The 27,244-nt window shown below is 31.5% G+C and overlaps 4 protein-coding genes across 5 annotated transcripts in view; 3 read left to right on the top strand and 1 right to left on the bottom strand.

The window, feature by feature from the left end:
• The first annotated feature begins 438 nt into the window (after positions 1–438).
• LOC100500362 (uncharacterized) lies at positions 439–1,454 on the top strand. The gene is made up of 2 exons (XM_003539747.5): positions 439–848; positions 1,118–1,454. The coding sequence occupies exons 1-2, from the start codon at positions 766–768 to the stop codon at positions 1,239–1,241; spliced, it is 207 nt and encodes a 68-aa protein (XP_003539795.1). The 5' UTR covers positions 439–765; the 3' UTR covers positions 1,242–1,454.
• A 4,282-nt stretch (positions 1,455–5,736) lies between these two features.
• LOC778121 (lethal leaf spot 1-like protein) lies at positions 5,737–10,560 on the top strand. Its single transcript, NM_001249954.1, has 7 exons — positions 5,737–6,278; positions 6,635–6,870; positions 7,050–7,176; positions 7,859–7,995; positions 8,633–8,792; positions 9,720–9,995; positions 10,222–10,560. The coding sequence occupies exons 1-7, from the start codon at positions 5,778–5,780 to the stop codon at positions 10,474–10,476; spliced, it is 1,692 nt and encodes a 563-aa protein (NP_001236883.1). The 5' UTR covers positions 5,737–5,777; the 3' UTR covers positions 10,477–10,560.
• A 3,567-nt stretch (positions 10,561–14,127) lies between these two features.
• The window catches only part of AAPT1 (aminoalcoholphosphotransferase), a 22,279-nt gene continuing 9,162 nt past the window's right edge, over positions 14,128–27,244 (bottom strand). Inside the window, exons 2-20 of one of the 2 annotated variants that reach the window (NM_001251355.2) lie at positions 26,198–26,395; positions 25,183–25,192; positions 25,026–25,076; positions 24,651–24,728; positions 23,957–24,032; positions 23,842–23,864; positions 23,659–23,759; positions 22,022–22,116; positions 21,855–21,923; positions 20,704–20,773; positions 17,627–17,690; positions 17,506–17,546; positions 17,311–17,395; positions 16,498–16,560; positions 15,169–15,227; positions 15,025–15,077; positions 14,823–14,895; positions 14,515–14,558; positions 14,128–14,347 (exon numbers count right to left, since the gene is read on the bottom strand). In NM_001251355.2, the coding sequence (NP_001238284.2) occupies positions 14,537–14,558; positions 14,823–14,895; positions 15,025–15,077; positions 15,169–15,227; positions 16,498–16,560; positions 17,311–17,395; positions 17,506–17,546; positions 17,627–17,690; positions 20,704–20,773; positions 21,855–21,923; positions 22,022–22,116; positions 23,659–23,759; positions 23,842–23,864; positions 23,957–24,032; positions 24,651–24,728; positions 25,026–25,076; positions 25,183–25,192; positions 26,198–26,334 (1,170 nt within the window). In that variant the 5' untranslated portion in view covers positions 26,335–26,395 and the 3' untranslated portion in view covers positions 14,128–14,347; positions 14,515–14,536. The remainder of the gene's footprint in view (positions 14,348–14,514; positions 14,559–14,822; positions 14,896–15,024; positions 15,078–15,168; positions 15,228–16,497; positions 16,561–17,310; positions 17,396–17,505; positions 17,547–17,626; positions 17,691–20,703; positions 20,774–21,854; positions 21,924–22,021; positions 22,117–23,658; positions 23,760–23,841; positions 23,865–23,956; positions 24,033–24,650; positions 24,729–25,025; positions 25,077–25,182; positions 25,193–26,197; positions 26,396–27,244) is intronic. The other variant, XM_026124542.2, reaches the window with a different exon arrangement.
• LOC102665299 (mitochondrial import receptor subunit TOM6 homolog) lies at positions 22,131–23,210 on the top strand. The gene has a single exon (XM_006592228.4). The coding sequence runs from the start codon at positions 22,788–22,790 to the stop codon at positions 23,037–23,039; it is 252 nt and encodes an 83-aa protein (XP_006592291.1). The 5' UTR covers positions 22,131–22,787; the 3' UTR covers positions 23,040–23,210.

Genomic DNA, 27,244 nt, shown 5'->3' with positions numbered 1-27,244 from the left:
AGGTAAGCTAATAGATTACCAAAGTCTCTATATTTAACGTGAGATTTAAATTAGTTTTAACAGTTATCAAAAGTTAATGTATTATTAAGGGATCTTATTTAGTTAGTTAAATAATGTGTGCGAAATGAAGGGTTATTGTAAAGTTTTTTTTAGATTGGAGTTCGACTTTTTCCTTTGAATACAAGGGTATAATATATATATATATATATATATATATATATATATATATATATATATATATATATATATATATATATAGAAAAATGCATTTCATGAAAAATTTAAATTATAAAACCCAATTAAATTATTAATAAAATTACAAAGACTTCTAGTATTTCATTAGCGTACAAGGGCATACTTTTTTTTTTTTTTTTATCATGGAGGTTTGTGGACAAAATAAAAAATAAAAAATTCATGGAAAATATGGTAACTCGTGACGGGCCGGGCCCAATTTTTGTTTTCTCAAGACAAGAATGAACTCGCTCCATTTTCATTCTTCACTAATTGGAATTAGAAAAAAAAAAAACTGTGAACGGAAATTAGGGCTCGTAAGTTTCGATTTCGGTTGCAGATTGGGGTGGTAGCGTTGCAATTGCAACAATTCTTGAAGAGGAAAAAAAAAAGATTCGGAATACTTTAGTCATTTGCATCCTCCAATTTTGATGGAATATATGTAATCTATGATTTCGTTCTTTTAATTCTTCGAAGTTCATCTAGGGTTTGCTTTTGCAATTTGGTATCAATCAGATCGATTAACCTGCATCTATGGCCCGAGCACGCAATCTAATTGTTGCTGCGGGTTTAGTTGCTTTCGCTGCAGCAGGCATGGCATTTCCCTTCTACATGGCGTAAGTCTACTCAACTATTCATTGCATTTTGTTCACACTAATTAGAAGCTCATAAGTTAATGTTTACATTCTTTTAGAGTTTCATTTCTATACATTGTTCGATTACAAAATTTTACACTGTTAAGTGTTAATAAATAAAAAAATTATTTGTAAACGACTTTTAAGATAATTATTGTAAAAGTTAACAAATTTAGTATTAGATACGGAAAAATTCTTTACACTGTTAATGCATATGATATTTTACTCTTAATGTTATTGTTATTGTTCAGTTCATCAAAGAAACCTGTTATTGACCCAACAAAGCCACTTTCACCACAAGCAACTTTTCGAGGGCCTTACATTAACACAGGCTCGCGTGATGTTGGTCCTGATGTTGGTCCCCAGAAGAAATGAAGCAAGTTCAGTTATTTGTTCAAGCTCATATATATATATGCTCATTGTCTGAGATTAAAATTTTTATACCTCAGTTTGGTGTATCGTGACTTTGAAGGAAACTATGGATGGGAATTCTTTTCTGTAAGAGGTGTTTTACAATCTGTATGTATGGTTTATGTTAATTTTAGCAGTTTGAATAAAAAAAAAAGATGAATGGTGTGTTATTTGTCATGTGACTTGTATTGCCTGTGTTGTCTTCTGACCATGCTACAACAACGACAAAAGTCTTATTTCACTAGCTGAGTCGGCTACAATTACATGATGCTGAATATTGTTTATTATGACATTCCTCATAACAATTTCTCCCATTGTCTTAGTTTCTTTTGCTTTTCATAGAACTAGAAACCATGCAATTTACTCTCTGCCGTAATACTTCCGGTGGCCTTTTTTTGTACTTCTTTCTTTTCTTGTGACCATACCGTGGCAAAAAATTTAAGCTCTGTAGCAACCTGCACCATTGGCAAAGCTTAGTTTGTGATTGGATTTGGGATTGCAAACTTGATTTTGTATAACTGATGCAATACTCTTGATGCAGTTATTTGCTGCTCTGTAAAACTCGTCCTGTATGCATTTGTTTTCTGAACATGATAACTGACTATAATGCAAATTTCTATCAAGCGTGATTTTGGCTTCCTGCGGGACAAATCCACATACAATAGTTGCTGCCAAATACACATGTTTGTGCATTGTTTTCATGGAAGATTGGCTTACGCATGCATTGCTGTGTGCACATTAAAACTTAACTGTATTCAGGAGACTGGCTGCAGTTGTATTCTTATGGCAATGTTTCAATTTATGGCAAGTTCTATGTGCATTTTGATACTTCTAATTTTAGTTCTCACATTTGGTGATTGTTTGCTTACACTTTTTGGATGTGCCTTAGACTTTTTCGCATCAAAATATGAAGAAAAAAAAATGCAGAGTTTCCATTTTGTTGTTTCTACTAGACGTGAATCTACAATGTCAAACGCCAAACCAATCACGCAGTTGGTCTTCATAATTTCTTAATTATTAAAATTAATTTCTTAGCTCTAGATTTTGTCGAATGATTAAAAGGGACGCCCGATATCTGGGAGTTGCTAGGTGCATCCACCAATTATGTGATAGGACAAAACTGTCCTTGTTTAAAAAATACAATTTTGAACTGCGGAAGAATCTTTTTCCGTGTTATCTTGCGGAAGAACTAGAACCTTCTTCCGTGTCATCTGACGGAATCAACTACGGAAGAACCTTCTTTCGTGAGTTAATTTGTTTTTTTGGTTTTTAAATTTTTGGATTATTTTGTATTTTACTATTACAAAATTTAATGCATATTTAATTCAGGTTATTATTACAAAATAAAAAATATTTATTTAATATATATTAAATTTTGTAATAGTAAACAAAATTGTGATAGTAAATAATTTTTATTTTTAAAAAAATATACGAATTAAATATTTTTTTTATTTAATTTGGGTTATCATTATAAAATTTAATGTATATTTAATTTGGATTACTATTACAAAATTTAATGCATTAAATATTTTTGTAAACGTAACTCGAATTAATGCATTAAATATATTTTATTTAATTTGGGTTACTATTACAAAATTTAATGCATTAAATATTTTTGTAATAGTAACCCGAATTAAATATGCATTAAATATTTTTTATTTAATTCAAGTTACTATTACAAAATTTAATGCAAAATAAAATAAAAATTAATTTAATATATATTAAATTTTGTAATAGTAAAAAATTTGTGATAGTAAATATTTTTTATTTAAAAAAAAATATATAAAAATTAAATAATTCGTATGATTTATATCAAATTTAATTATCATAAAATTTATTATTTAAATTTACATGCGCATTAAATATGCATTAGAAATTGTAGTGATATATATAGTAACATTATTTATTTTATAACATAATTGACTCATTATCCCAGTTGGTTATAGCGTTGTGCTAATAACCTATATATTGTTTAATTTGTATATTTTTTAAAAATAAAAATATTAATTATCACAAATTTTTTTACTATTACAAATTTAATATATATTAAATAAATATTTTTTTTATTTTGTAATAATAACCCGAATTAAATATGTATTAAATTTTGTAATAGTAATCCGAATTAAATAAAAAATATTTAATGCATATTTAATTATGATTACTATTACAAAAATATTTCATGCATTAAATTTTATAATAGTAACCCGAATTAAATAAAAATATTTAATGCATTAAATTTTGTAATAGTAATCCAAATTAAGAATACATTAAGTTTTGTAATAATAACCCAGATTAAATAAAACATATTTAATCCGTATATTTTTTAAAAAAGAAAAAATATTTACTATCACAAATTTTTTACTATTACACAATTTAATATATATTAAATAAATATTTTTTATTTTGTAATAATAACCCAAATTAAATATGCACTAAATTTTATAATAGTAACCCGAATTAAATAAAAAATATTTAATTCATATTTAATTATGGTTACTATTACAAAAAATATTTATTGCATTAAATTTTATAATAGTAATCCGAATTAAATAAAAAATATTTAATGCTTTAATTCGGGTTATTATTACAAAAATATTTAATGCATTAAATTTTGTAATAGTAATCCAAATTAAGTATACGTTAAATTTTGTAATAGTAGCCTAGATTAAATAAAAAATATTTAATCCGTATATTCTTTTAAAAATAAAAAATATTTACTTTCACAAATTTTTTTACTATTACAAAATTTAATATATATTAAATAAATATTTTTTTATTTTGTAATAATAACCCAAAATAAATATGCACTAAATTTTGTAATAGTCAAATACAAAATAATCCAAAAATTTAAAAACCAAAAAAATAAATTAACTCACGGAAGAAGGTTCTTCCCGTGGCTTGTGGAAAGATCTTCTTCCGTGCGATCTCACGGAAGAAGATCGCACGGAAGAAGTTCTTCCGTAAGAACTCACTGAAGAAGGTTCTTACACAGTTATAACATTAAATGCGAAAGAAGGTTCTTCTGCGAAAACTTTAAGGGATATTTTGAGAATTCTAAAAAATTGTTGGGTGCACCAGCAATCTTGTTGGGTGCCCCTGACAATTCCCCCGATATCTTCATGGTACTCCCCAACCTAGCCCACAAAAGAGCCAATTCTCAATTGGTGTAAAAGTCACTGGAAAGAATAATAAAGCATAAGACAATTAGAAAATAACAGAACAAAGTTGGAATCCTAACAAGCAAACAGAACAACAGAACTAAAAGGGGAGGGAAATTGCTCCCCTCTTTTGCATTTTTGGATAATTTTTTTTAAAAAATAACTATTAACATGTTAACGTTTTTGTTTGCTTTGTCCAGCTTCATACATTTTATTTTTCTCATAACTATCTTTCTTCAAAAGTAATCCTATTCAAGATATTAATCAGAAACTGAAAAAAAAAGTCACAATAAAAATAGTTTTTTTTTAACAATTATCAATTTGGTTGATCTTTCATTTTTTTTTTCATATTAGTTTCATGGTTTAAAATAGTTTGGTTTTAACACCCCTAGCCCTTACTATTCCCATGTTTCCTTTTCCTTTTAACTGCAGCAAAGCAATTGACTGTCGATGAAATTTTGATATCTATGCCCAAAGTCTCGTGTCTTATCCGATCAAATTCACACTTAGATTAAGATGCTCGTGATTTAGAGGCCTTTTTCAAGCAGTATAACACCTATAAGCTTAATATTAAATGAGTTAGATTTTGTAAAATATGATTGGATTAAAAATAGATCTGAAATAAATTATGTATTATATGCCTTTAAAACGTCAAGTAATTTAATTCATTTGATTGAATAAGATAATAAATTATTGTAAACTTCTGACCATAAAAATAGAATGAACACAGAAAGTGGGTTTGTGTTGTGAGAGGCGGAGCCGCGGGTTCAGCGTGTGGCAAATCTCGTTAGCCATGCTTCGCGCAAAGTGCAATCTAAAATCAAGAGCATTAACCCACTTTGATACGACACACACAATGATCCATAATAATCCATTGTTTAGAGTTCCCACTGTTTTTCAGTGTCTTTGTTTTTTCTCATCTAGAAAAAACACTCACGTGGTAGATACTAGATCCCCCAACTCAACACCTGGCCCACAACAAGTTACATGGCCTTCAACCTTTCTTTCTTCCTCTTCAAAACTTGTGGACATCCCTCGTTCCACCGATCTAATTTCTTTCTTTTTTTCCGGCAGAAAAAAAGGAAGAAATTCTGTCAAAATATTCAGAGACAAACATTATAGCAAACATTGACTAACAAAATTTTCACCCCAATAGTTTTTCCTAAAATTAGCATTTAGCACCGCAGCAATTAATCATTAATCATTAATCAAAGTAAGAAAATAAAAGGTGGGAGAGAATGACACTTCTGAACAGTATTTTGTCTGAAACTGAATAGAGCAGAAGAAAGAAACACTTGAAACTTGCACGACTCAACTACAATCGCGTTCGATTTCTCTTATTATGAACCTCTCTCTATGCAATTCTTCAAACCTTAACACCTCAAGAAAACCATTGATGGCACTCCCTCACTCCATCTCTGCCTTAGCCACCACACTCACACTCTCCTCGCCAACAACCAAACCCCAGAAAGTTAACCCCTTTCCCTTTTTCTCGAACCAAAAGACACGATTTTTAACGAAACAAACGCGACCCAGAAGCAGAAGAAGCCTCTCCCTAACCCCTGCACGCGTTGCGGCGCCACCCTCAACTGTTGAAGCCGATCAATCATACCCGGAGACCGAAAATAACGAAACTGAGGAAGAGTTTAACGATGAAAGCTCTTATTCTAAATTCACTTGGAGGGATCACTGGTACCCTGTTTCGTTGATCGAAGATCTGAACCCTCTCTTGCCCACACCGTTTCAGCTTCTGGGTCGTGAAATCGTGCTCTGGTACGACAAGTCCATTTCCCAATGGGTTGCTTTTGATGACAAATGCCCCCATCGTCTTGCCCCTTTGTCTGTGAGTATAACTAACCGCCAATCCCTCAACTGAAGCTTCTAATAAAACTAATAAACTAATATTTGTCAGAAAAAAAAAGGACGTGTTTGGATACTAGTCATAAGTACGTGTATAGAGTTTTTTCCGATAGAGAAGCTCTCAAAACTGCTTCTAGCTTTGTATCCAAATAGACTCTAAATCTCGAAAGCTAGTTCATTCATAAGACGAGGGTTCACTCCACTTATATGCATTATTTTAGTCATATCACTATTCACTAGTATATATGGGATCTCTAATATTCTCCATGTTTTTCTTATATTTTAGTCATTTTTTTATTCATTTTTGTGATTGAAATTGGGTGTTTTGGTTTTTGGCAGGAAGGGAGGATTGATGAAGATGGGAAGTTGCAGTGTTCTTATCATGGGTGGTCTTTTGATGGGTGTGGATCTTGTGTTAAGATACCTCAGGCTGCATCTGAAGGCCCCGAAGCACGTGCTATTGGATCTCCTAAAGCGTGTGCCACTAGGTTCCCTACCATGGTGTCTCAGGGCTTGCTCTTCGTTTGGCCTGATGAGAATGGTTGGGAGAAAGCAAAGGCCTCCAAGCCTCCAATGTGATTGATTTAATTGAATTTGATTCGGTCTTTTTCTGAGGAATAATGTTAAATTAATTGTAATTGGGCCCCTTATAATGGATGTTGTTCTGTGTATAGTATTATTATTTTATTTTGGCTATGGAGTGTTTTTGTTTTGTGTTTTATTGACCTGTGATGGTAAATTTGTGTTTGTTTAGGTTGCCTGATGACTTTGACAAACCGGAGTTTGCCACGGTCAACATTCAGCGTGATCTGTTCTATGGTTACGATACTCTCATGGAGAATGTCTCTGATCCTTCTCACATTGAGTTTGCTCATCACAAGGTAAAAATAACAACACCTTTCAACTTTAAGATGCAGACTGCTGGGTATTTTATTTTTATTTGGTGTGCTTGTAGATGATATTTTATTTGATCTTTTTGTAAGTGGATTTTTGTTTAACATATTAATTGGTCCAAAGAGAGTTATCAGGGAGAACTTTTTGATTCGTTCCATTTATTATACATCTTTTCACTGAAACCGCCACATAATTAGCATATATTTTAAAAACTTTGAGAAACCTTCTTCATGGGTGACGTTTTGATTTGATTGAACACGATATCATGAGCCTTCATTCTCACGTTTTGTTAGTTTACTAACATTCAATCTATTTTCTTGTGAAAATTTGGTTTCAATGTACCAGTGAATTTAGTTAGGAAGTTATTCTCACTTTGCAAGTTAGTGTATAGGATCTTAAACTTTTACCATGTTTCAAGTGTAGGATTAATTGATTATGTGTCTCTTAAGCTCATAGATGTGCTTTGTCTATTTATGGCCCCTGTAATTAACATGTTTCTTTATCAAATTGCTTATTAATATGTTCTTCAAAAAAAAAAATATTGCTTTTTAATATGTATATTTAATTTAGAGTCTACCTAGTTAGCAATTGAAAAAGTTGAAATTATTCGGCATTGCTAGGAACTTGGGGTTATCCAAATCACTAACATAAATATGATCCACTCTACAGGTCACAGGAAGGAGAGACAGAGCCAAGCCTCTGCCATTCAAGATGGATTCTCGTGGTTCATGGGGCTTCTCTGGAGCTAATGAAGGGAACCCACAGATCAGTGCCAAGTTTGTTGCACCATGTTATATGATGAACAAGTAAGCCAATGGCTTTTGCGTTGTTCTCATGTGCATTACTTATTGCCAGTATTAACCCTGTAGGAAATCATATGGATTCTATGAGTTCAGGGCCAAAAAATTTGTGCTAAACTTTAAGGGAAAAATGTTAGGTAGCTTTTGAGTCATAGGTGTCTCGCATACTTCTGTAATGAAAATACTAAGTTTAAACCATCAAAGCTTCCTCAATACGTGGTTAATTCAGTATCAGACAATCTATTTGGAGAGTTCACAACAAATCTTTTCCTTTTTTCCCTTTCTGAATTTCTCTCTTTTTCACCCTCTAAAGGACGACTGGGAAAGTAATGGAGAATGTTGAACTTTCTGATGAAACCTTAACATATCATCTGCTGATTAGGATGAGACATATGTTACTATGTTAGCTGTACCCTCACTATGTAGTATGTGAGGTTCTTGGAAAGGATAATGTCAATTTAAGTAGGTATATTGATATTAAGAGTGAATTTCTTGGAGACATATATGACTAACTGTATCCTTTTTAAGTGTTTATATGTATATTCAAGATGCATTTCAAATAACTATTACTTTATCATAGGATGTTGTTTTCTTTTTCATTTGTTGCTACTGAAGCTGAATGCACTTGGCATTATTATTGCAGGATTCAGATTGATACCAAACTCCCTGTAGTTGGTGACCAGAAATGGGTAGTATGGATATGTTCCTTCAATGTCCCCATGGCACCCGGTAAGACTCGCTCCATAGTTTGCAGTGCTCGAAACTTCTTCCAGTTCTCAGTGCCAGGGCCAGCCTGGTGGCAAGTAAGATTTCTATGTCCAGTGCTGTCATTTTTCTTCTGTTTGATAAAAGCACATGCATGTTCCAGTCTGCTTATTTCTATGGTCTTTCACTGAATTATCTATACAAATAACTTGTTCTTCCCTGATGATTATGGTGTAGCTAATTTTGTAGTCTCAATCAATGTGAAAAGCTGAAAGAATTTGTAATTTCTCTATTTGAAAATATGCTTAAATCAAAAACACTATGTTGAAAGTTTCTATCTGTCCTGAAAATGGTTCAAGAGTGTCCTATAAGCTTTCCTCTTAGGATCTTTAATATAATTAGGTGCTTCAGTTACATTAAAGTTGACATATAATGTGGATTTATTATGGTAACTGAGATTCATCACCATAATGTGGGAAGTTATAAAGAGACACTGAGATTTAGTTTTTCATACTTTAAAAATTTTGGTAGGGATGTTAGAATTTGAATGCCTTTCCTGTTAGTAGAGGAAGTGAGTAAAAAAATCCTTTTGAATCATTTTATTATACCTTGAATAGTGCAGGATGGGTGTTTTTACTTTTTATGTGGACAAGAAAAATGTTGTTAGTGATAATGAGGGTTAATAAACTTTGCAATACTCCATCCTTTAAACAATATCATGACCTGACTGTAGATTTTTAAGAACATGACTTTAGTTAGTTCATTAGCTAATGTCATTCCTTTTACAAAACCAACTGCATTTAGTAACTATAACTGATACAAGGGCTGTTGCTGAATACAATAATCTGGCTTATCTTAACAAGCCGTTTCTACATCTTTATGGATCTCTTCGGGTTAGTTATTAGTGTTCTAATATAACTAGACTTATCTTAATTCTGGTCAACTGAGTAATCTTACTGTTTGCATTCAATTTTAAACAATGCATACATGTACGGGGTCTCACTTTTGGCTTCTACATGTCTCAGGTCGTTCCTAGATGGTATGAGCATTGGACTTCAAACAAGGTATATGATGGAGACATGATTGTTCTTCAAGGCCAAGAGAAAATCTTCCTTTCAGAAACCAAGGAAGGTGGAGACATTAACAAACAGTATACAAACATCACCTTCACACCAACACAGGCAGATCGCTTTGTCTTGGCATTTCGAAACTGGCTAAGGCGGCATGGCAATGGCCAACCAGAATGGTTTGGCAACAGCAGCGACCAACCATTGCCATCAACTGTTTTATCAAAACGTCAGGTACAATAACATGATTCATGATTTTCATTTTGAAGCCCCTTAATTTGAACAACGAAGAATGTTAACAATACACACTTTCTAACTCTTTTTTATCGATTAAAATTCACTTAAGACATACAATGAATAAGTTGTGTGCTTATTCTTACCCAACAATTAAGAGTTTTCTGGTATCATTTCGCTGTGCTAACCAAGAACTAAATGAAGCATTTTATTTATGTTTGTGTAGATGTTGGATAGATTTGAACAGCACACTCTCAAGTGTTCATCATGTAAAGCAGCATATGAGGGATTCCAAACATGGCAGAAAGTCCTAATTGGTACAACAGTTGTGTTTTGTGCAACATCAGGGATCCCATCAGATGTCCAGTTGCGTGTACTTTTGGCTGGACTCGCAATTGTCAGTGCAGCCATAACTTTTGCCCTAAATCAACTCCAAAAGAATTTTGAATTCGTGGATTACGTGCATGCCGAAATTGATTAAACACTTCCCTCCAAAGGAACTTCTACTAGTTAGTTGTAAATAGAGTTGAAGACAAAAATACATGTATACTAGTATTTTGATGAAAGAGCTCAAATCTTCCTATCCTTGGTGTTACTAGTATTTTGATGAAAAGAGCAACAAAGTTGATCGTGAGATATCCTTTTTGAATAAAAATTTAATCAAAGTATTACAATTGAGGGGTGGCTACATGAAACAGTTGGGCCCGTGAAGGATAAGTTTGGTCTGTGAAATAAATTAATTTTTTTTTCAAGTTCTGTATTCAGTCCACAAAAATTTGTAGATAAATGGAGTTCCGTATCCAGTCCGCAAAAATTGTTTTTGATTATGTGAATGTATGAATATATGATTTTGATGATGTCAAAGAATAATCAAATAAGGTTATTTTCAAGATTACTTTAACAAACATTCAAAGGTTAAGCATTACTTCAAGATTAATACAATGTTGCTTCAACAAATAAACATTGCTTCAAGATTAATTCAAGATCAAGTTTTTGTCTCAAAATAAAGTGTTTCCAAGAAATCAAAGCTCTGGTAGTCGATCATAAGAAGACAGATTAATTTAAGATCAAACTTTTGCCTTAAAACAAAGTGTTTTTAAGACATTCAAGGTTTTGGTAATCGATTACCAGACAGTGTAATCGATTGTCATTGGACAATTTTGAAAAATCAGCTTTTAGAAGGGTTTTGAAATTTGAATTTAAAAGTTGTAATCGATTACCATTGATGTGTAATTGATTACCAGCAACGAAACTCTTGAAATTTAATATGAAAAGTCATGACCCTTCAAAATATAACTGTGTAGTTGATTACTAGAAACTTATAATTGATTACCAGTGAAGATTTCAAAAAAAGCTTTTTGAAAAAACATAACTCTTCAAATCATTTTGAAAAGACACGAAGGGCCTATATATATGTGTGTGTCTGACTTTGAAAAACAAGAGAGAGATATTCTAAAAGAACTTAATTGTCAAATGTTCTCTCAACAACTCTTGGGCAAACACTTGCAAACGTATTGAGAATTCATCTAGGAACTTCAAATTGTATTATCATCTCTAAAAGAGAGAAATTCCTCTAGAAACTTCAATTTGTATCATCCACTCTAAAGAAGAGAAATCTTTTTGTTCATATCAGAAAATCAGTTGTAATCAAGAGACTAGTTGTCTCTTGGATTGTGAGAATTGTAATCAAGGGACGGGTTGTCTCTTGGAGAATCTTTGAACACAAGGGTGAGGGATCCCAAGGTGTGTTCAAAGTTTGTAAATGATTTACAGAAATAATGAAAAATCTGAAGTGGATTGCTTGAGGACTAAACGTAGGCACGAAAAGTGACAAAACCAGTATAAATCGAGTTTGCATTTCTCTCTTCCCTTATGTCATTTATGTTATTGCAATCAATTTTGTCTTGCATGTTTAAAGAATATTATTAAATTGATTGTTGTTTCTTCTTCTACATTTTGAGTCTATCATTTAGAAGAGGGTTAAAAGTTTGTTAGTGAAAAATTTTGAAACTTAATTCACTCCCCTCTTAAATTATTGAGGCCACGTATCCAACATTATTTTTATGAAAGAGCTCAAATCTTCCTATCCTTGGTGTTACTAGTATTTTGATGAAAAGAGCAACAAAGTTTATCATGAGATATCTCTTTGAACAAAAATTTAATCAAAGTATTACAAGAGAGGGGTGGCTACATGGAGCAGTTAGGCTTATGAAGGATAAGTTTGATCTGCAAAATAATTTTTTTTTTAAAGTTCCGTATTTAGTCTGCAAAAATTTGTAGATAAATGGACCAGTTCGTGGGCCCAAATAGTAATTTGAAAAAAATATTTTTATAATTTTTTTAAAAGAGAATAATGTATAAAATTAGAAGAAAAAATTGATTTCATTTTTTAAGCTAAAATTTATCGCACAAAAATATACCATTTTAAATATAACAAATTAACAATAACAACCTAAATTAAAGATAAAAAACTTAACATAATAAATTAATAATACTTACACATTGAACTTAGACGAATTAAACAAGTAATTTGTGAGTCCACGAATAAAGACTGTTAAGTTTGTGAACTTTAACATATTAGACTTAAAAACTCAATATAACTATATAAATTTTAAAAGAAGAGTCATGTTATGTTCCGTGAATATGAGTCCATGCACCCACTCCTAAAAACAAATAAGCAACAAAATTTCATACCAATTGATTGTGATTCTTTTCTTACAAGATATTGACAAACCAACTATAACAAATGAGAAGTAAAAGCTGCAACAAACCAGCTACAAATTACAGACATGAATGTTGAAAATCAAATAAAAACATGTCAGAAGAACTTAGGAGCTTTTATTTATACCTCAAATTCTGCTATTAGTCGTCATACAACATGGTGACAGAATCTTCTGCACTTTCTACCATAAAAATTCTAGAAGGCCACCATATGTCTAATTGAAAAAATAGAATCATGTAGTAAAAAACAGAATCACAAGGGACAAAGAAATTTAATTAGTCAGAACGAAACATTCTGGAAAAGCTTGAAATGCGAAACAAAGACAAATTATCATTCTTTTCTCATTAAGGTTAGATATGTTTTTCAGAAAATTGATCAAAATTGGCTTTTGTCCTTAATTTTCTCTTCCATTGGTTTTGGTTATCAAGTTTTTGAAATAAGTGGAATTAGTCCCTCAACCTAACTGTTAATTTTTTTTGCTAATGTGGCTAATAACAGCCACGTGGCATGAGGGGACCAAAGCCAAAACTTAAAACAAGGACTAAGACAAATTTTTGACAAAGATTAATAGTGAACAAAACTGTTAGATATACAACACATCAAGAACATAATTACTAAAAAAAATTATATTAGAAAAGACAAAATTCAATGCCTTATGTACCTCAATGTATTTTTTGGGTAATATTATGTATACTAACTTTGATCTTATATAAAAAAAAATAATCAATTTACAAAGACCAATAAATATTGCTAGATTAGTTTATTCTAATTGATAATGTGATAATTTAAATTTTATTTTAAAATTATCCTTAAAATTAAATGATTTTATTGATTTTAATAGTAATTATATTTAATAACACTACTTGATAATTTAAGAAATAATTTTTTTTCCGCAATGAATGTGGTTTAAATGTTTAATAAGTCAACTAGTGTTATTAATAGACTTCTCAGTAAAGTGAGATTATAAAAAATGTAGCAATAATATATTTAAAAATGAATATTTCTTATAATTAGAAAAAAAACTATCCTTTTGTTATATAAAGAACAAGTAGCATCAATTCTGTAAACATAACAAATTCTACATCTTTTATAAAAAAAAACACCTATTTTAAAAATTATCAAATATAATATATATAAATTTTGTAATATTTAAGAGTGTTGATGGGATAGTTGATATTTAGAGATGTTGAAATATAAGGGGACTCTTAGATAATATATAGTATAAAATCCTTTTATACTATCTGTACATACACGGACTTTTTACTCATTTTTAGTGATGGATTCCTTTACAAATTAATAATTAACAATAATATAATTGTTTTTTTTAATGTTATGGTCTATTTTAAGTAACGATACTAACAGGGAGTGCATTAGCAGATCTATTATCGTGAGTAAAATGAACAAATAATCTGCAAGTTTACTGTGATGATTAGGATTAAAAGATAAAACGTTGTATGACTTATATTGTGATCATAATCAACGATGTAAATTTCAACAGACCTGGTCACATATAAAACTTAAGAACTTAAAAAAAAAGGATAAAGAATCAATATATAATTACAAGATCCATGTTAGTCAAATAAAGCAAAATTAGTACTGACCCTTGCCAATATTTTGCTCGACTTGCAAGCTGAAATGACAATAAAAATAATGACACTTAGCAAGACACGGATATGTTCTAACAAAAATGTTAATTTAAAAATTGAAATTGTTCCAACAAAAATGCTATAAATTGAAATTGAAAATTTAGGAAATAAGAACACGTACGAAAAAAACAAGTTATTAGTAAGGGCATACCTAAAGGAAATCTTGGGTGGATTCAAGCTTCCTTCCTAGTTATCCTACAATTGAACAAAAGGCAAGACATTTAGTATCAAAAGGCCATTGTTCTTAGCAAAGATTGGTGTACTAATAAAAGCAGGTATTGACGTAATAGCATACAAAACCAATTTTCTACATGAACTAACAAAATAAATTAGATTTCATAAACAGGAAATGGTAAATTACAAAGACTAAATATATTTAAACCTAGATTTCATAAACAGGAAGTGCATTAAATGGAGTAATAAATGCCAAATTTTACAACATAAGGCTTGGAAATTTACCTGAAACAATATATTCCCAGGGCATTGGTAATTTCATGAATGACTGATGTGGCAAAATGCAAGTATAGTGTCACTGTGTTCATAGAAACAAAATTGTTAAGTAAAAGAAATAGAGTCATAGTACTAAGTATTTTAATACACTTGTTTCTTGCTCTTCTTTAAGAATATTTTGCTTTACAAGGAAAAAAAAAGGTAGTTGTACCTGAAAATGCACAGTAACCAAGAAGAACTAGTCTCTCATCTACTAAAGGAACCCTGCCAAAAAATATAAACGGACTTTTATGAGAACAGACAGACGAACATGAAAAGCACATCAATGGAATTCAGAATGAAAAATCATACATACCCATCATTTAGCCTGGATGCAAGTACATTGGCAATGGCCAATGGGAGAAACATGAGGGACTGTAAAATAAATTATGCTTATATCAGTTATCGTGTAGCAAAAATAATAGCAATCAATCACTCAAATGAAACCAGATAGATAATCAAAGTGTTTTCTAACATGTTCTTTGTCATTCCATCAATGATAGACATTAACTCAAATGTTAATATGAATCACTAAACAATGATAATAATGTTGATATTGATGTACTACTAAATATGTGCTAGATAATCTAAAAATTTAAGCAATGAAAATTCACTGTAGAGATTTTACTATGAAAAATGTATGAATTAGTTTTGTAATGTTTGAAAGGATTTTTATCCTTAAAGGCATCAAAGAAACATCACCGAGTTTCATGTTGAAGTTTTTCAGTTTTCAGTAAAATATTGGGTTTTCAAAAAGCCTAAGTTACAGACACTGAGCTTCAGCTGAATTGATTATGCTAATAGATCAAAGACTGAAGACGGGGTTCAAAATTCAAAACATGAAAAAAATAAAGATTTTTATTGAATAAGGGGGCATTGTTATGAATCATTATTTGATGTTCAGGAAACTAAAATTACTCATACAAGGAAATATCATTCCAAATATTAGAAAAAAGTTTTGGAGCCATGCAAGATGTTCATCAACATACCCTGCTCATTTCAACATTATAAACATATATAGGTTATTATTAAAGAAAAAAAATGGCATTGAAGAGGTATATTTAAAGAAAAAACAAAAAATATAAAACATCCATCCTTAGCGATCATGCATATTACATATTTTTTTTTTCAAAAATACAAACACCTCACTGAAAATATACATAATTTGTCCCCAATAAAACCTCCATGTTAATGTATTCCAAACCTAGTTTTCAAGTCAAGATTGAAATACTAAGGTTTTCCTTAAAAGTTAGAAACAACAAAAAAAGGATATCAGATGCTGAAATAGAGTGGACAGAGATGCAGATGCGGTGTTTTGCTTCCATAAAGGAAGCTGCATATGCATGGTTAATGTAAATCATGCAATGATACAGTTTCCTAATCACTGAATCTAGACATTATTTGCATAATAATGCTCTTCTCAGCATAAAGTACATCAAGAATTTTAAGGGCTTGAGACTCCTAATATTTGTGATATTTGAAAGCTACAGTAAACATAAATGAAAGTGAAGTTCACTGAGTGTAGAGAACTTTTGGCCCGTGTCATCATTGTGTTTTCATAGGTTTTATAATGAGGGACAACAACCAAATCAAGCATCTCAAAAAAGTAATTCAGAATGTAAAATTCAAGTAACACAGCTTATACCATGCACATCCCAGTTTTCAGACCCTTAGGTTCATCACATAAGTGTGCCAAAATCATCCTCCCCTGCAAATTAAGCTTCCCACATAAGAAATCATAATATATGGAGATATATGCAAAAGGAAGCAAGAGGCAATATAAGATTCAATAACCGTACAAGCATTTTTTGCATATTGATGCATGCAGCTTTTCCACATAGGCAATTAATTTCTTTCCTCTATGGATAGAGTATTTTCTTTGAACTTTTGTGTTTATGAATCTTTTTTTCTTCCATCAAAGAAAAAAAGTAAAAAATCTACTAGGTCTTTTGGATCCAGATCCTTAAATAATAAACTTACAATAACCAATTTTCTTTTTTATATGTGAATTTGAATATATTTAAAAATACTATGATGGTTCTGTTGGTTATTTATTTCATTTTGTTTGTTATTGAACAATGAATAATTCAAATTTCAAAAGTCTATTTTTTTTCAAATGTTATGTTTTCTTCTAATTAAAATAAAAATTGTTGAAAGCTTTCTGGTATTAAAAAAAATATTGTGACACTAAAATTAAACTACGTTCCTAGTAGATCAGATAAATATTTAATACGCCCCAAAACCAAATCAATTAACATTATATTTTGACAGCTATCTAGTCCTATGCAAATTGGTTCATCCTACAAAGAGCCATCAGCCAATAATAATTACACCAGTGGTAACCAGCTAAAATGAGCACCAAAGAAAACATGGCATAAAAAAAGGCAGCTTGTCATTATTAATTAGAAAATAAAAAAGAAGCCAACAAGTTTTCAAATTTAAAATACAACTATCTTACCACAAGATATCCGAAAGTAAGTCCTGTTCCTATAACAACTAAATGTGGATATTTCCCCATGATGTCTGATGGTGACAAATAATCCCTGTACCAAAAATCGCCCAACTGCTTATATGAACAAAAGAATAATAGAAAAATGTGCATGTCTTTCAAAAAACTGGGTACAAAATTGGTGCATCTTGAGTTGAGTTATACCACACAAGCACTCCTCCCACAAGTACAACAAATGGGTAAAGCTGCTCAAAAAAGAAAAAAAAAACATTAACAAAGCAATCAGATTTTAGAGAAAGAATATCCAATGGGAAAAAAGTATTACCATTGCCAATGCAAGTGGCATGCTTCCATTCTTTCCCTTCACAACCTTGTAAACATTACTAACACTGTGAAACAAAAAAACAATATTGACCATCAAATAAATCAAGGACAACAGCCTACAGAAACACAAGGATCATTCTGTAAAATGTTGTAAAATCTTGGTTTATATCATATGCAGAGATATTTATGCTAACTATTATCAGATTCTGGATAATTTAAGGAATAGAATTCTACATACTCTAAAATACCACCAAATGAACATAACAACAAGAATAAAGTATGTCAATCCTATACTTGTCTTGAGATGATAGGGTTTAGGGTAAGGAAGGAGAAAATGAATTGAGACTCCAAATAATAGCATAATAAATTAATAAGGGGTAATATGAACATAACAACAAGAATAAAGTATGCCATAATCCTATACTTGTCTTGAGATGATAGTATAAGGAGTATACATTACTCAAAGTAGTTTTTTACTTCCTAGCTGTTAGTTCTTAGTCTAACTACTGTAATCAGTAGTTGGTTTATTGTTGTCAGTTTTACTAGTAGTTAGTTAGGACAGCTGTGTGAAAACTGTCACTAACTCTAGTTAGTTAGCAGTTACGCAACTGTAACTGCTATATATCAAATCTGTAATCAGTCATTAGTTGGGTTGGAATAATATATCTCTTATTCAATCTCAATCTCTTCTTCTCTATCAAATTCTCTCAACCTCTTTAGATAGGGGTTAAGTAAGCAGTAACATGGACTACTTGGAAGCACAGAAATGGACTACTTGGAAGCACAGAAATGACATCATTTTTGCAAATGGTACATTTAATGCCAACAAACTGATGGACGATGCAGTCTTCCTACTATGGTCGTGGCTCAGAAATTTGGAGAAGGACTTTAATACACATTATAATCACTGGTCTACCAATATTAGTGCAGGATTTTTAAGAATACCTTGATATGTGTATTATAACCATTCTTGTATCCACACTCTATCTATGGTCAGAATTAGGTCTACCTGGAATCTAATCTGATCTGTAATTTGTACATTATCTAGTACCTCTGGTACTTTTTAATATATATATTTTATCTTTGCTGATCAAAAAAAAAAAAAAAAAAGTAAGCAGTAGGTCTCAGAATGATTTAATAATTTTTAATTAGGTCCTGAACTTCTTTTTTTCCTTTTTTTAAACTAGGTCCCTAATGCAAGGACCTAATTAAAAACAAATACAAGTTCAGTGACCTAATTAAAAAATAAATACAAGTTCAGGGACCCAAATAAAAAAAATCAAGGACCAAATTTAAAATTTGGTAAAGTTCAGGGACATGAAGAGTAATTAAACCTAATTAAAAAAGGAAACAAACTAGGAAATATAATGAAATCCAAAAACCACTCCTAAGAATTCATCTAAAATAGTCTAAAAATACAATAAAGATTGATCTATTAAGAAATATTTTCCAAAATTTAACCCTCAAAATAAAGCTAACAAAACTTTTGTTACAAATGAGTTCTTAGTTCTTAAAAGCGTTCACAGATAGTAGGCTCTATAAAACATGACTAAAACTGATACTTCAGGGATGCAGGAGACATCAGAAAGATGAACGTTACAAAAAATATAACTTGGCAATACAGCAGCAATGATCATCAACATGAGAAATTTCTTGGCAAGCAAACAGGCATAGCTCTAGCCCAAACTTTTCCAATCCATATTTGAAAGCTTCAAACAGCAGAAATATGTAAAAGACTGATAGAACTGGATCAGAAATAATAAGAAAATGAAAAATTTATTTAAATCAATCCCAACTTTGTAGCTCAGTGGAGATGAATTCATAAACGAATAAGACAAACTACAACTTCAAAAAACTAAGTCGATATGCACCATAACCATGGAGAATTCATCAAAAAGGATGTCTCATCATTGATATTGGAGAAATGATCATCAGTTGATACAAAAAAGGAGGCTGGCTTATATGAATCACAGCCAATTTATCAGTGTATGAATCACTGATGAGAAAAAAGTCAGCGGAAGAATAGTACTGGTGACCAATGGTATGATCATCAATGAACTACTGGAATAGTTGTTTGCTGGAAGAGATGACACTGTTTAAGTATAAATGTCAGGACGAGGGTGAAACACAGGCATTTTAGCCTTGAGCCAACTGTAGGATTACAAGAAGCTGAGGTTCAAGGAATAAAGGCCAAAAACTGCACCATAATATACCTGAATCCCTTCGAGCAAAGGTACATTATAACATAGAGTGTGTTTGGGTAAGATAAGGACAAAACTGGGTAGAGAACAGCACAAGTCAATCAGTGGTGACAGTAACCAGAAACTTTGCCAGAAGTGTTTACATGTGCCAACTAAGGTTTTGGTGACCAGAATTTCTCACATCTAACAGGGTGGCAGGGTCACCTAACAAAAGAGTTTACAACATTAGGTATCTTGACAGTGGAAAGAAAAGTAACGGGACAGGTCAAAGAAGATGATACCACTCTAATACCATGTTGAAATCACAGGATTTAGGCAAGCAAAAAAAAGAAGGGTGAATAGAGACTTAAATTTACAGGACTTCAAATCAATATGATGTTTTTTTTATTATCAGCAAATGCTAGTTGTTAAATTTTGTTAGTTTTGGTTAGCGGGGGATTCGTACCCACGACCTCCCCCCCATCCCTTCTCCCTAAATCAGTATGATGTATTTCAATGTGATACAAAATATAAAGCACTAATCCCTATTTATAGTAGTAGCACTAGACTTCAAATCATAATCAAATCAAACAAAGAAACAAACCAAGAAAAATAATGAAATCAGGAAACCACTCCACATGATCACCAAAGAAACTATACAATATTCTAAGATACAATAAAGACATTAGTTATTTGCTATATTCCAACTACTTGGATCTCAGTTTCAGTCCGTCAGTGCTGAGTAAAACTAGGAACAAAATAACAACCAAATGGTATAGTTCTACCTAAAAGAAAACGAGATATCAGCAAGAAAAAAAGGAACAGATTTTATGTCAGGGTTAGTGGGGTATTGCACAGGCTAAAGAAGATTCAACACCAATATTTTAGCTATACATACTTGCATGTGACTGTTGGTGTAACACCAAAAGCTATCATTAAACACAATATAGCTTTGAATGTCGGGATTCCTGAAATTCAGAAAGAACAATAAAGTCAAATAGTGATTTATCAAAACATTAACTATATATGAACCAATAATTTTTATTAGGATGAGCTATACTACACCCAAAGGATATATTTAGCTAAGATCATACTGGACAAGCAAATGGAACCCACCCTGCTTGTTTATGTTATTAGAGTAGACAACCTTAAATATATATATATATATATATATATATATATATATATATATATATATATATATATATATATATATATATATATATGAGATTGTGATTGGCTAGCTTTTTGATATCATTTTAACTTATATGTTTTTACTATTAATTATAAAGTCCATTGTCCAGTGTCCACTTTATTTTCAATTTGTTTCTTGTTTCTAAGAGTTTGTAAAGGATATGGAGAAACAAGAATTTGCTGTTTTCACCATTTTTTTCTTCAAATCCCTTAAAGTAGAAAACAAAGTGAAAACAAGGAAGAATTTTTTTAAAAATAGTAGTAAAAGCATAACAACTGATAATCAAAACTATACTGTAGTACATCGCAAAGAACCTGAGAGGAAAAAATTGCCATTCCAGACATTGAAGAACATATTCTATATAGCAAGGACGTACCCTCTTATGACAATAAAACTAGATCCATGTTGGTATATTGACAAGTTTTATGTTGGCTGTATAGTTTAATAGTCAGGCAAATTTAAAGTGTCTAGTTAGGCCATACAAATGATTTATCCACTCATAGGAAAAACTATGTTCCTTATGCCTATTTACCAAAATCCCTAGCTCATATAACAAACAAGCATCTGAACTGACAAGGGCATCTTGCCATTGGGTATCCAGTGAACATGCAGAATCAAGAGTTAGATTGAAAATAGGATATGTTGCTGTAAATTTAATATTTTTTTTTCATGAAAATAGGATATGTCTCCAAATGCATGAAAAGCCTTCAGCAAAGGAAATACTAAAAATACATCTTAAGAGGTGTTACAACAGAAACTTGGAACAGGTAAGATAATTACCACAAATAGCAATATTGACATATAAACCTTTTGGTCCAAAACAGAAAGAATACTAGATAACGAAGACATCTTACCCCCAAGATAAGGAAGCCAATTTAAGAATGGCAAAGACTTTCCAAATTGCTGAACCCACCACTCAGCACCTGCATTATAATAATAATAATAACAATAACAACAATATACATTGGATTCTAAGCAAACTTAGTAGCTGTCTGTGTATAAATACATAGAAAGTCCATACCCACGATAGCAGTGAAAAAGTGACAGATGTATATTATCATAAGACCCTCTGTAGGCCCATTTATAACAGGCAGTATAAGTGTATTGGTGAAATAACTGCATCCAAAACAACATTGAAAAGAAAATCAATATTCCTAGTCTGTCTAACAGTATATGTGAAATATGTAGTATTAAAATATACAATCATGCCAAAAGTATAATTTTAAAAAAGGCAAGATGCCAGCTTAAAAATAAGAGATATTTCAATAAAAAAACAAAAATACAAACAGGACAATAACATAAATCATTTTCCAAAGTCATTGCAAAATTAATTATTACCAAGTATTCCAATTCAGTTTAAACCATCCATTATTAGACATAAGGGGTAGCCAAAACAAATTTTATTTTTCACAAACTGCAGTGTACAATACTTTGTGACTTTCTAATAAAAACTCAAAAACATTTCAAGGAAACAATATAATATAACATATCTATCATATATTAAAGGCTTAATTGCAAATTTATCCCCCTATTTATCTCAGCTTACGAATTTGGTTCTCTTGTAATTTAATTCACCAATTGAGTCCCCCATTTTTTTGCAATCCTGTTATTTTAGTCTCCAACCCCGAAATTGGTCGTTGACTGTTAATTACTTACGTTGACCGCCACGTGTGATGCTTTTATTGGACCTCAAAACCTTTTCCCTGTCATCACCCTAAATTGAAGAGAAGAGTGAAGATTGAGAGTTAGGGTTTAAGCGAAATCAGATCAGAGAAGAAGGCATCATCATGTTTCCAGGAATGTTCATGCGCAAGCCAGACAAAGCTGCAGCACTGAAGCAGCTGAAATCTCACGTGGTCATGTTCCAGGCATGGGTTGTTGTTATTCAGGTCACCCCTTACGTTCTTCACTTTCTCAGCACCGAGAAAGAGGAACTTAAGCTTGAGCTTTACCTTCTCACTCTTCCTCGGCAGAGGTACCTTCCTCGTTTATTCTCAATTGTCTTATTTTGTAGTGAAAAGTTATGGAAATATCTTTAACAGAGTAAAATTAAAATGTTAATGGGGGAATATTTACTTCCTTAAAATCTATTTCTTTTTCCCTTGATTTGGTAAAAAAAATCCTCCCATAAAAAAAACATTTAAGAAGTGAAAATTGTACAGACAGGAGAGTAATATATGCCATGCTAAACCCAGGAATTTACGACCTTAGCTGCAGTAAATTGGATAATAAATAATGAAAAGAACAAATGACAACATTGTGGTATTTGCATCCTGAACATTGTGCTGTTTCTAGCAATTGTTGCAAACCGTGATAGACATTGCATAGCTGAGATGATTTAAACCCAGGAATTTACATCATAATGCATCATCATTGCCATCCGTAGATAAAAGCTATTTGCTTTTACGGAAGAAGGTTTAGGGGTGATGATAGGGAGAAGGTTTTGAGGTCCAATAAAAGCGCGACACGTGACGATCAACGTAAGCAATTAACAGTCAACGTCTAATTTCGGGATTGAGGACTAAAATAACGGGATTGCAAATAAATGAGGGACTCAACTGGTGAATTAAATTACAAGGTAACCAAATTCGTGAGCTGAGATAAATAGGGGGACTAAATTTGCGATTAAGCTTATATTAAATGAACATGATAACTTACTGCTCCCAGGTTGCACCATAAAATGTAATTGCAGATATTAACCACCACCAGAAAGTAGTTCTTCCACACATGGCTGTGCTCCCAAAAGCCAATGCTTCAAACTGAAAAGAAGTTATCATAGATGACTGTCTCTATTCTCTTTCAATGATTTAAAAATAATAGCCAAAGCAACAAGAGACATACTGTGCAAGCAAGTGCATCACACCCTGCAAATACAGTTGAAAACATCTTCATTAATAACAAACAGGTATGCATAATGAAAAACAATAGAATGAAAAAAACAATGCAGGAAAATCACCATGATCAAAGAGCTCCCCCAATGGGCTTGAGGAATTTGTTCGTCTAGCTTGCTTCCCATCAACAGCATCAAATGTCTAGAGTAGACACACACACAAGAAAACAATAAATGAATCATTTATAGCAAAGAATGGAAACTAAGGCATCATGTAGTAAAAGTCTTCCATGGATAAACCATGAGTATTGCTTAGTTGCCAGGCATAAACTGCACATGGAACAACTAAACATAGTAGATATAAATAATCACAATGACAATGTGGAAAAGATAAAATGGTTCAAATATTGATTCTTTATGTCGGGAAACTCCTTTGCAATAAGAAACAGAAGGTACAACGTAAAGACATTTCAAACTTAAGGTTCAAGAATTTCAAGAATTTCACAATCATAAATAAAAAAGGCTTCAACCAATAGAGCACTAGGTATATGCATCTAAAAAATTCCATAATTTAAATCATTAAGATTCATTGTGAAACAACACTACATTCATTACAATCAAGATTCAAGATTCTCGTAGATAGCAATCATTATGTGTGCTTGAAATGATATCAAGATTCAAGGCAACTGATTACATAAGTAAAATTTATCAACAATGGTTGCCATTAAGGCAGCAAAACAGGACTACCAAACATAAAGATTGATTCTAAGGTCAAATGGACAGAAAAAGTTAGAAAGCACTGCACTACAAGTATTCATACCTGGTATAAAAACAGAAGTAGTCCATGAGCAAAATGAACCCATCTTGGAGGAGCTGTGTCCAATTGTGGGGAGTATATCTGAAAAATAAATAAATTCAAGTATAATAATGTATCTAGGAATTCACTGTTTCAAAACAGCCATTCATTATGTCCAAATTCCCTACCCTAACCACGTAAAGAACAGTTCAAGAAAAGAAATTATCCATAAAGTGTGAAATTAACCAACAATCTTAAAAAAGCTTCATATACTGGTTGTTATAATTGCAAATTTCATTCTATCATTTGACAAAATTAAAAAGAAAGTGAAGCATTGGAAAGCTACAACTGTTACAATTTTAGCAAGTAGGAAATCTAATGGCCTCAGGTTCCACTTACATAACCAAGCAATGCAGACAGTAGTAAGAACATAAATCCCATAAGAGTTATCTGCAATCAAGAAATTTATTATTCATCAGTGTCAATGTTGTAGTTTATGATAATAACAGTAACAATTACAGATGATGCTGCAAGAAGAAAGGAGGCAAAGGTGTACCATGTTTGGACTGCAAAGATTCGAAGAATGCCAAGAGATCAGGATAAATAAAAGAAAAAGGTACAAGTTAGTGTATTCAGAACTCAAAAACTAAAGTTGCAAAAAAAATAAACCATTTTTGTGCCAAAGAGTAAATGATAGTACTACCTCAATCCCTATATATAAGACCCTTTCAACTAACTCACACCCTTTAAGAAAAGTGATTAATTTAATTAATCACATTAAATTTGTCTATTATTTATATTGTTCTTCCAAAATTACCCTTTATTTCTCTCTAGTTAATTGCTTCTCACCAAAGTGTAACAAATGTTTGGAGAGAGAATACTGTAATTAATTAACAGTATTATAGGATAAAAATAATTAATGCATTAGACTTTTAGAAGAGGGACTTATAAAAGGGGACAAACAATAAAGTTAAAAGGGTCTTATATATAGGGACAGAGGTAGTATTGTCTTATGAATAAGTGTGTACGTGGTTATAGCCAGAAATGTCAAACAAATATTTCAATCAGGAGGTGAACCATTCACATGCACAACAACCTTAGCGTCTGACGATAACAACTATAAGTGACTGGATAATTTCAATTCCAAGGCCAATGAAAACACATCTATGCAAACAATATCATTTTGGAAATTTCCTATAGGGAATAAATGGCGGTTGTATAAGCAATTTTAAGACAATAAGTGAATACAAGAAAAGCAAATAAAACATCTGTTCATATATCAACCAAAATCTAAAGATTATGAAGATATCATAAGGCTAGGGTCAACTTTGTGTGTATTCATTCAAACTGATAATGATATTATCAAGTTACAGTAACTATAACAAAAACAATATTATTATATAATATCTATAAAAACAAAGTTCCATGGCTAGAATAATAACACTCAATCTGCCCAAATGAAGTTCATAATATGATTTATCATGCTTGAAGTGAAGAGATGTTTCTACATTATAAAATAATTAAGTCAAAGAAAAAGTACTTAGTTTCTTTCAAATGATAAAAGTACTCACGGCATCCATAGGGGGAAAAAATTAACAAAGCGACTCCAAAAGGGTTGTAGTACATATTTGGCCACATAGGAATGATCTACTCCACTATATTTATATCTGTGCAGAGCTGCAACACCGTGAGTCCCAATATAACCCATTTGTTCTCTGATAAAACTCTGAAATATGCTTCAAGAACCAGTTAAGCCTCAGCACAACCTGCTGAATTTTGAAAAAGAACAACTAGACCAAATAAATATAGGAATTTGCAAGATGACCAGTTGAAAACTGACAAAGCAGATTGAATTTGAAGATCACAAAATCAACTTTAACAAATTTGAAAGGATATATACATAATGCAAACTGACAAGAAAAGGCCAGAATTATTAATGTATTTTACACTTAAATAATATGAAAATGGGGAAAACAAACATATCAAACAAACAAATAAGATCCCATGAAAGAAGCCAAATAAAAGGGAAAAACTAAGCCATACTCAGCAGCCATATTTTAATCATGTTAGTAAACAATTTTTTATTCAGGCTAGTGCCTCAGGCATGCCTTTAGGACTCTTAGCAGTAACCAGCTAATAGTTAATGTAAGTGAACTTTGTAATAGTTTTTACCATGAAGGTAATGCTTCATTAGTCAATTTATTTTGAAAATGAACACAAAAATGGTTAAATATTATACTGTTAATTAATATTTTCTAGCCCTTACTTTGGTGCAGAATGCATATTTTGACATGTCTTACTGTCTCACCTTAGACTATTTAAATAATGTTCAAAGATAATTCACATTAGAAATTAAAAAAATTAAGTACACAAAGAATACTCAATTACCTATATAATGAAACAAGCTGATTACAGATAAGATGTTATTTTCTTCTTTGAACCATATTAGCATTGGGGAAGCTTCGAATTTGATAGGAGACTGTGGAATGAAGAAAAGGGAAATGAAAGGGGGAAGGTGGTTGAAAAGGAAACAGACCTGAGGAAAAAAGAGAGGGGTAACTGACAAGGGAAAAACTTCTCCTGCAATGGAATCATGGTAAAAAATTTAGAAGTTTTTC

This window comes from Glycine max, chromosome 12 (genome assembly GCF_000004515.6).
Source record: "Glycine max cultivar Williams 82 chromosome 12, Glycine_max_v4.0, whole genome shotgun sequence".
NCBI lineage: Eukaryota > Viridiplantae > Streptophyta > Magnoliopsida > Fabales > Fabaceae > Glycine > Glycine max.
This window is presented reverse-complemented; position numbering and strand designations above follow the sequence as displayed.

Excerpts from the sequence above, each read along its gene's own strand:
- LOC100500362 (XM_003539747.5), top strand. The coding sequence starts at position 766 with ATGGCCCGAGCACGCAATCTAATTGTTGCTGCGGGTTTAGTTGCTTTC. Across the intron at positions 849-1,117 it reads GCATTTCCCTTCTACATGGC|TTCATCAAAGAAACCTGTTA; the intron begins GTAAGTCTACTC and ends GTTATTGTTCAG.
- LOC778121 (NM_001249954.1), top strand. The coding sequence starts at position 5,778 with ATGAACCTCTCTCTATGCAATTCTTCAAACCTTAACACCTCAAGAAAA. Across the intron at positions 7,996-8,632 it reads CCATGTTATATGATGAACAA|GATTCAGATTGATACCAAAC; the intron begins GTAAGCCAATGG and ends TTATTATTGCAG. Across the intron at positions 8,793-9,719 it reads CAGGGCCAGCCTGGTGGCAA|GTCGTTCCTAGATGGTATGA; the intron begins GTAAGATTTCTA and ends TACATGTCTCAG.
- LOC102665299 (XM_006592228.4), top strand. The coding sequence starts at position 22,788 with ATGTTTCCAGGAATGTTCATGCGCAAGCCAGACAAAGCTGCAGCACTG.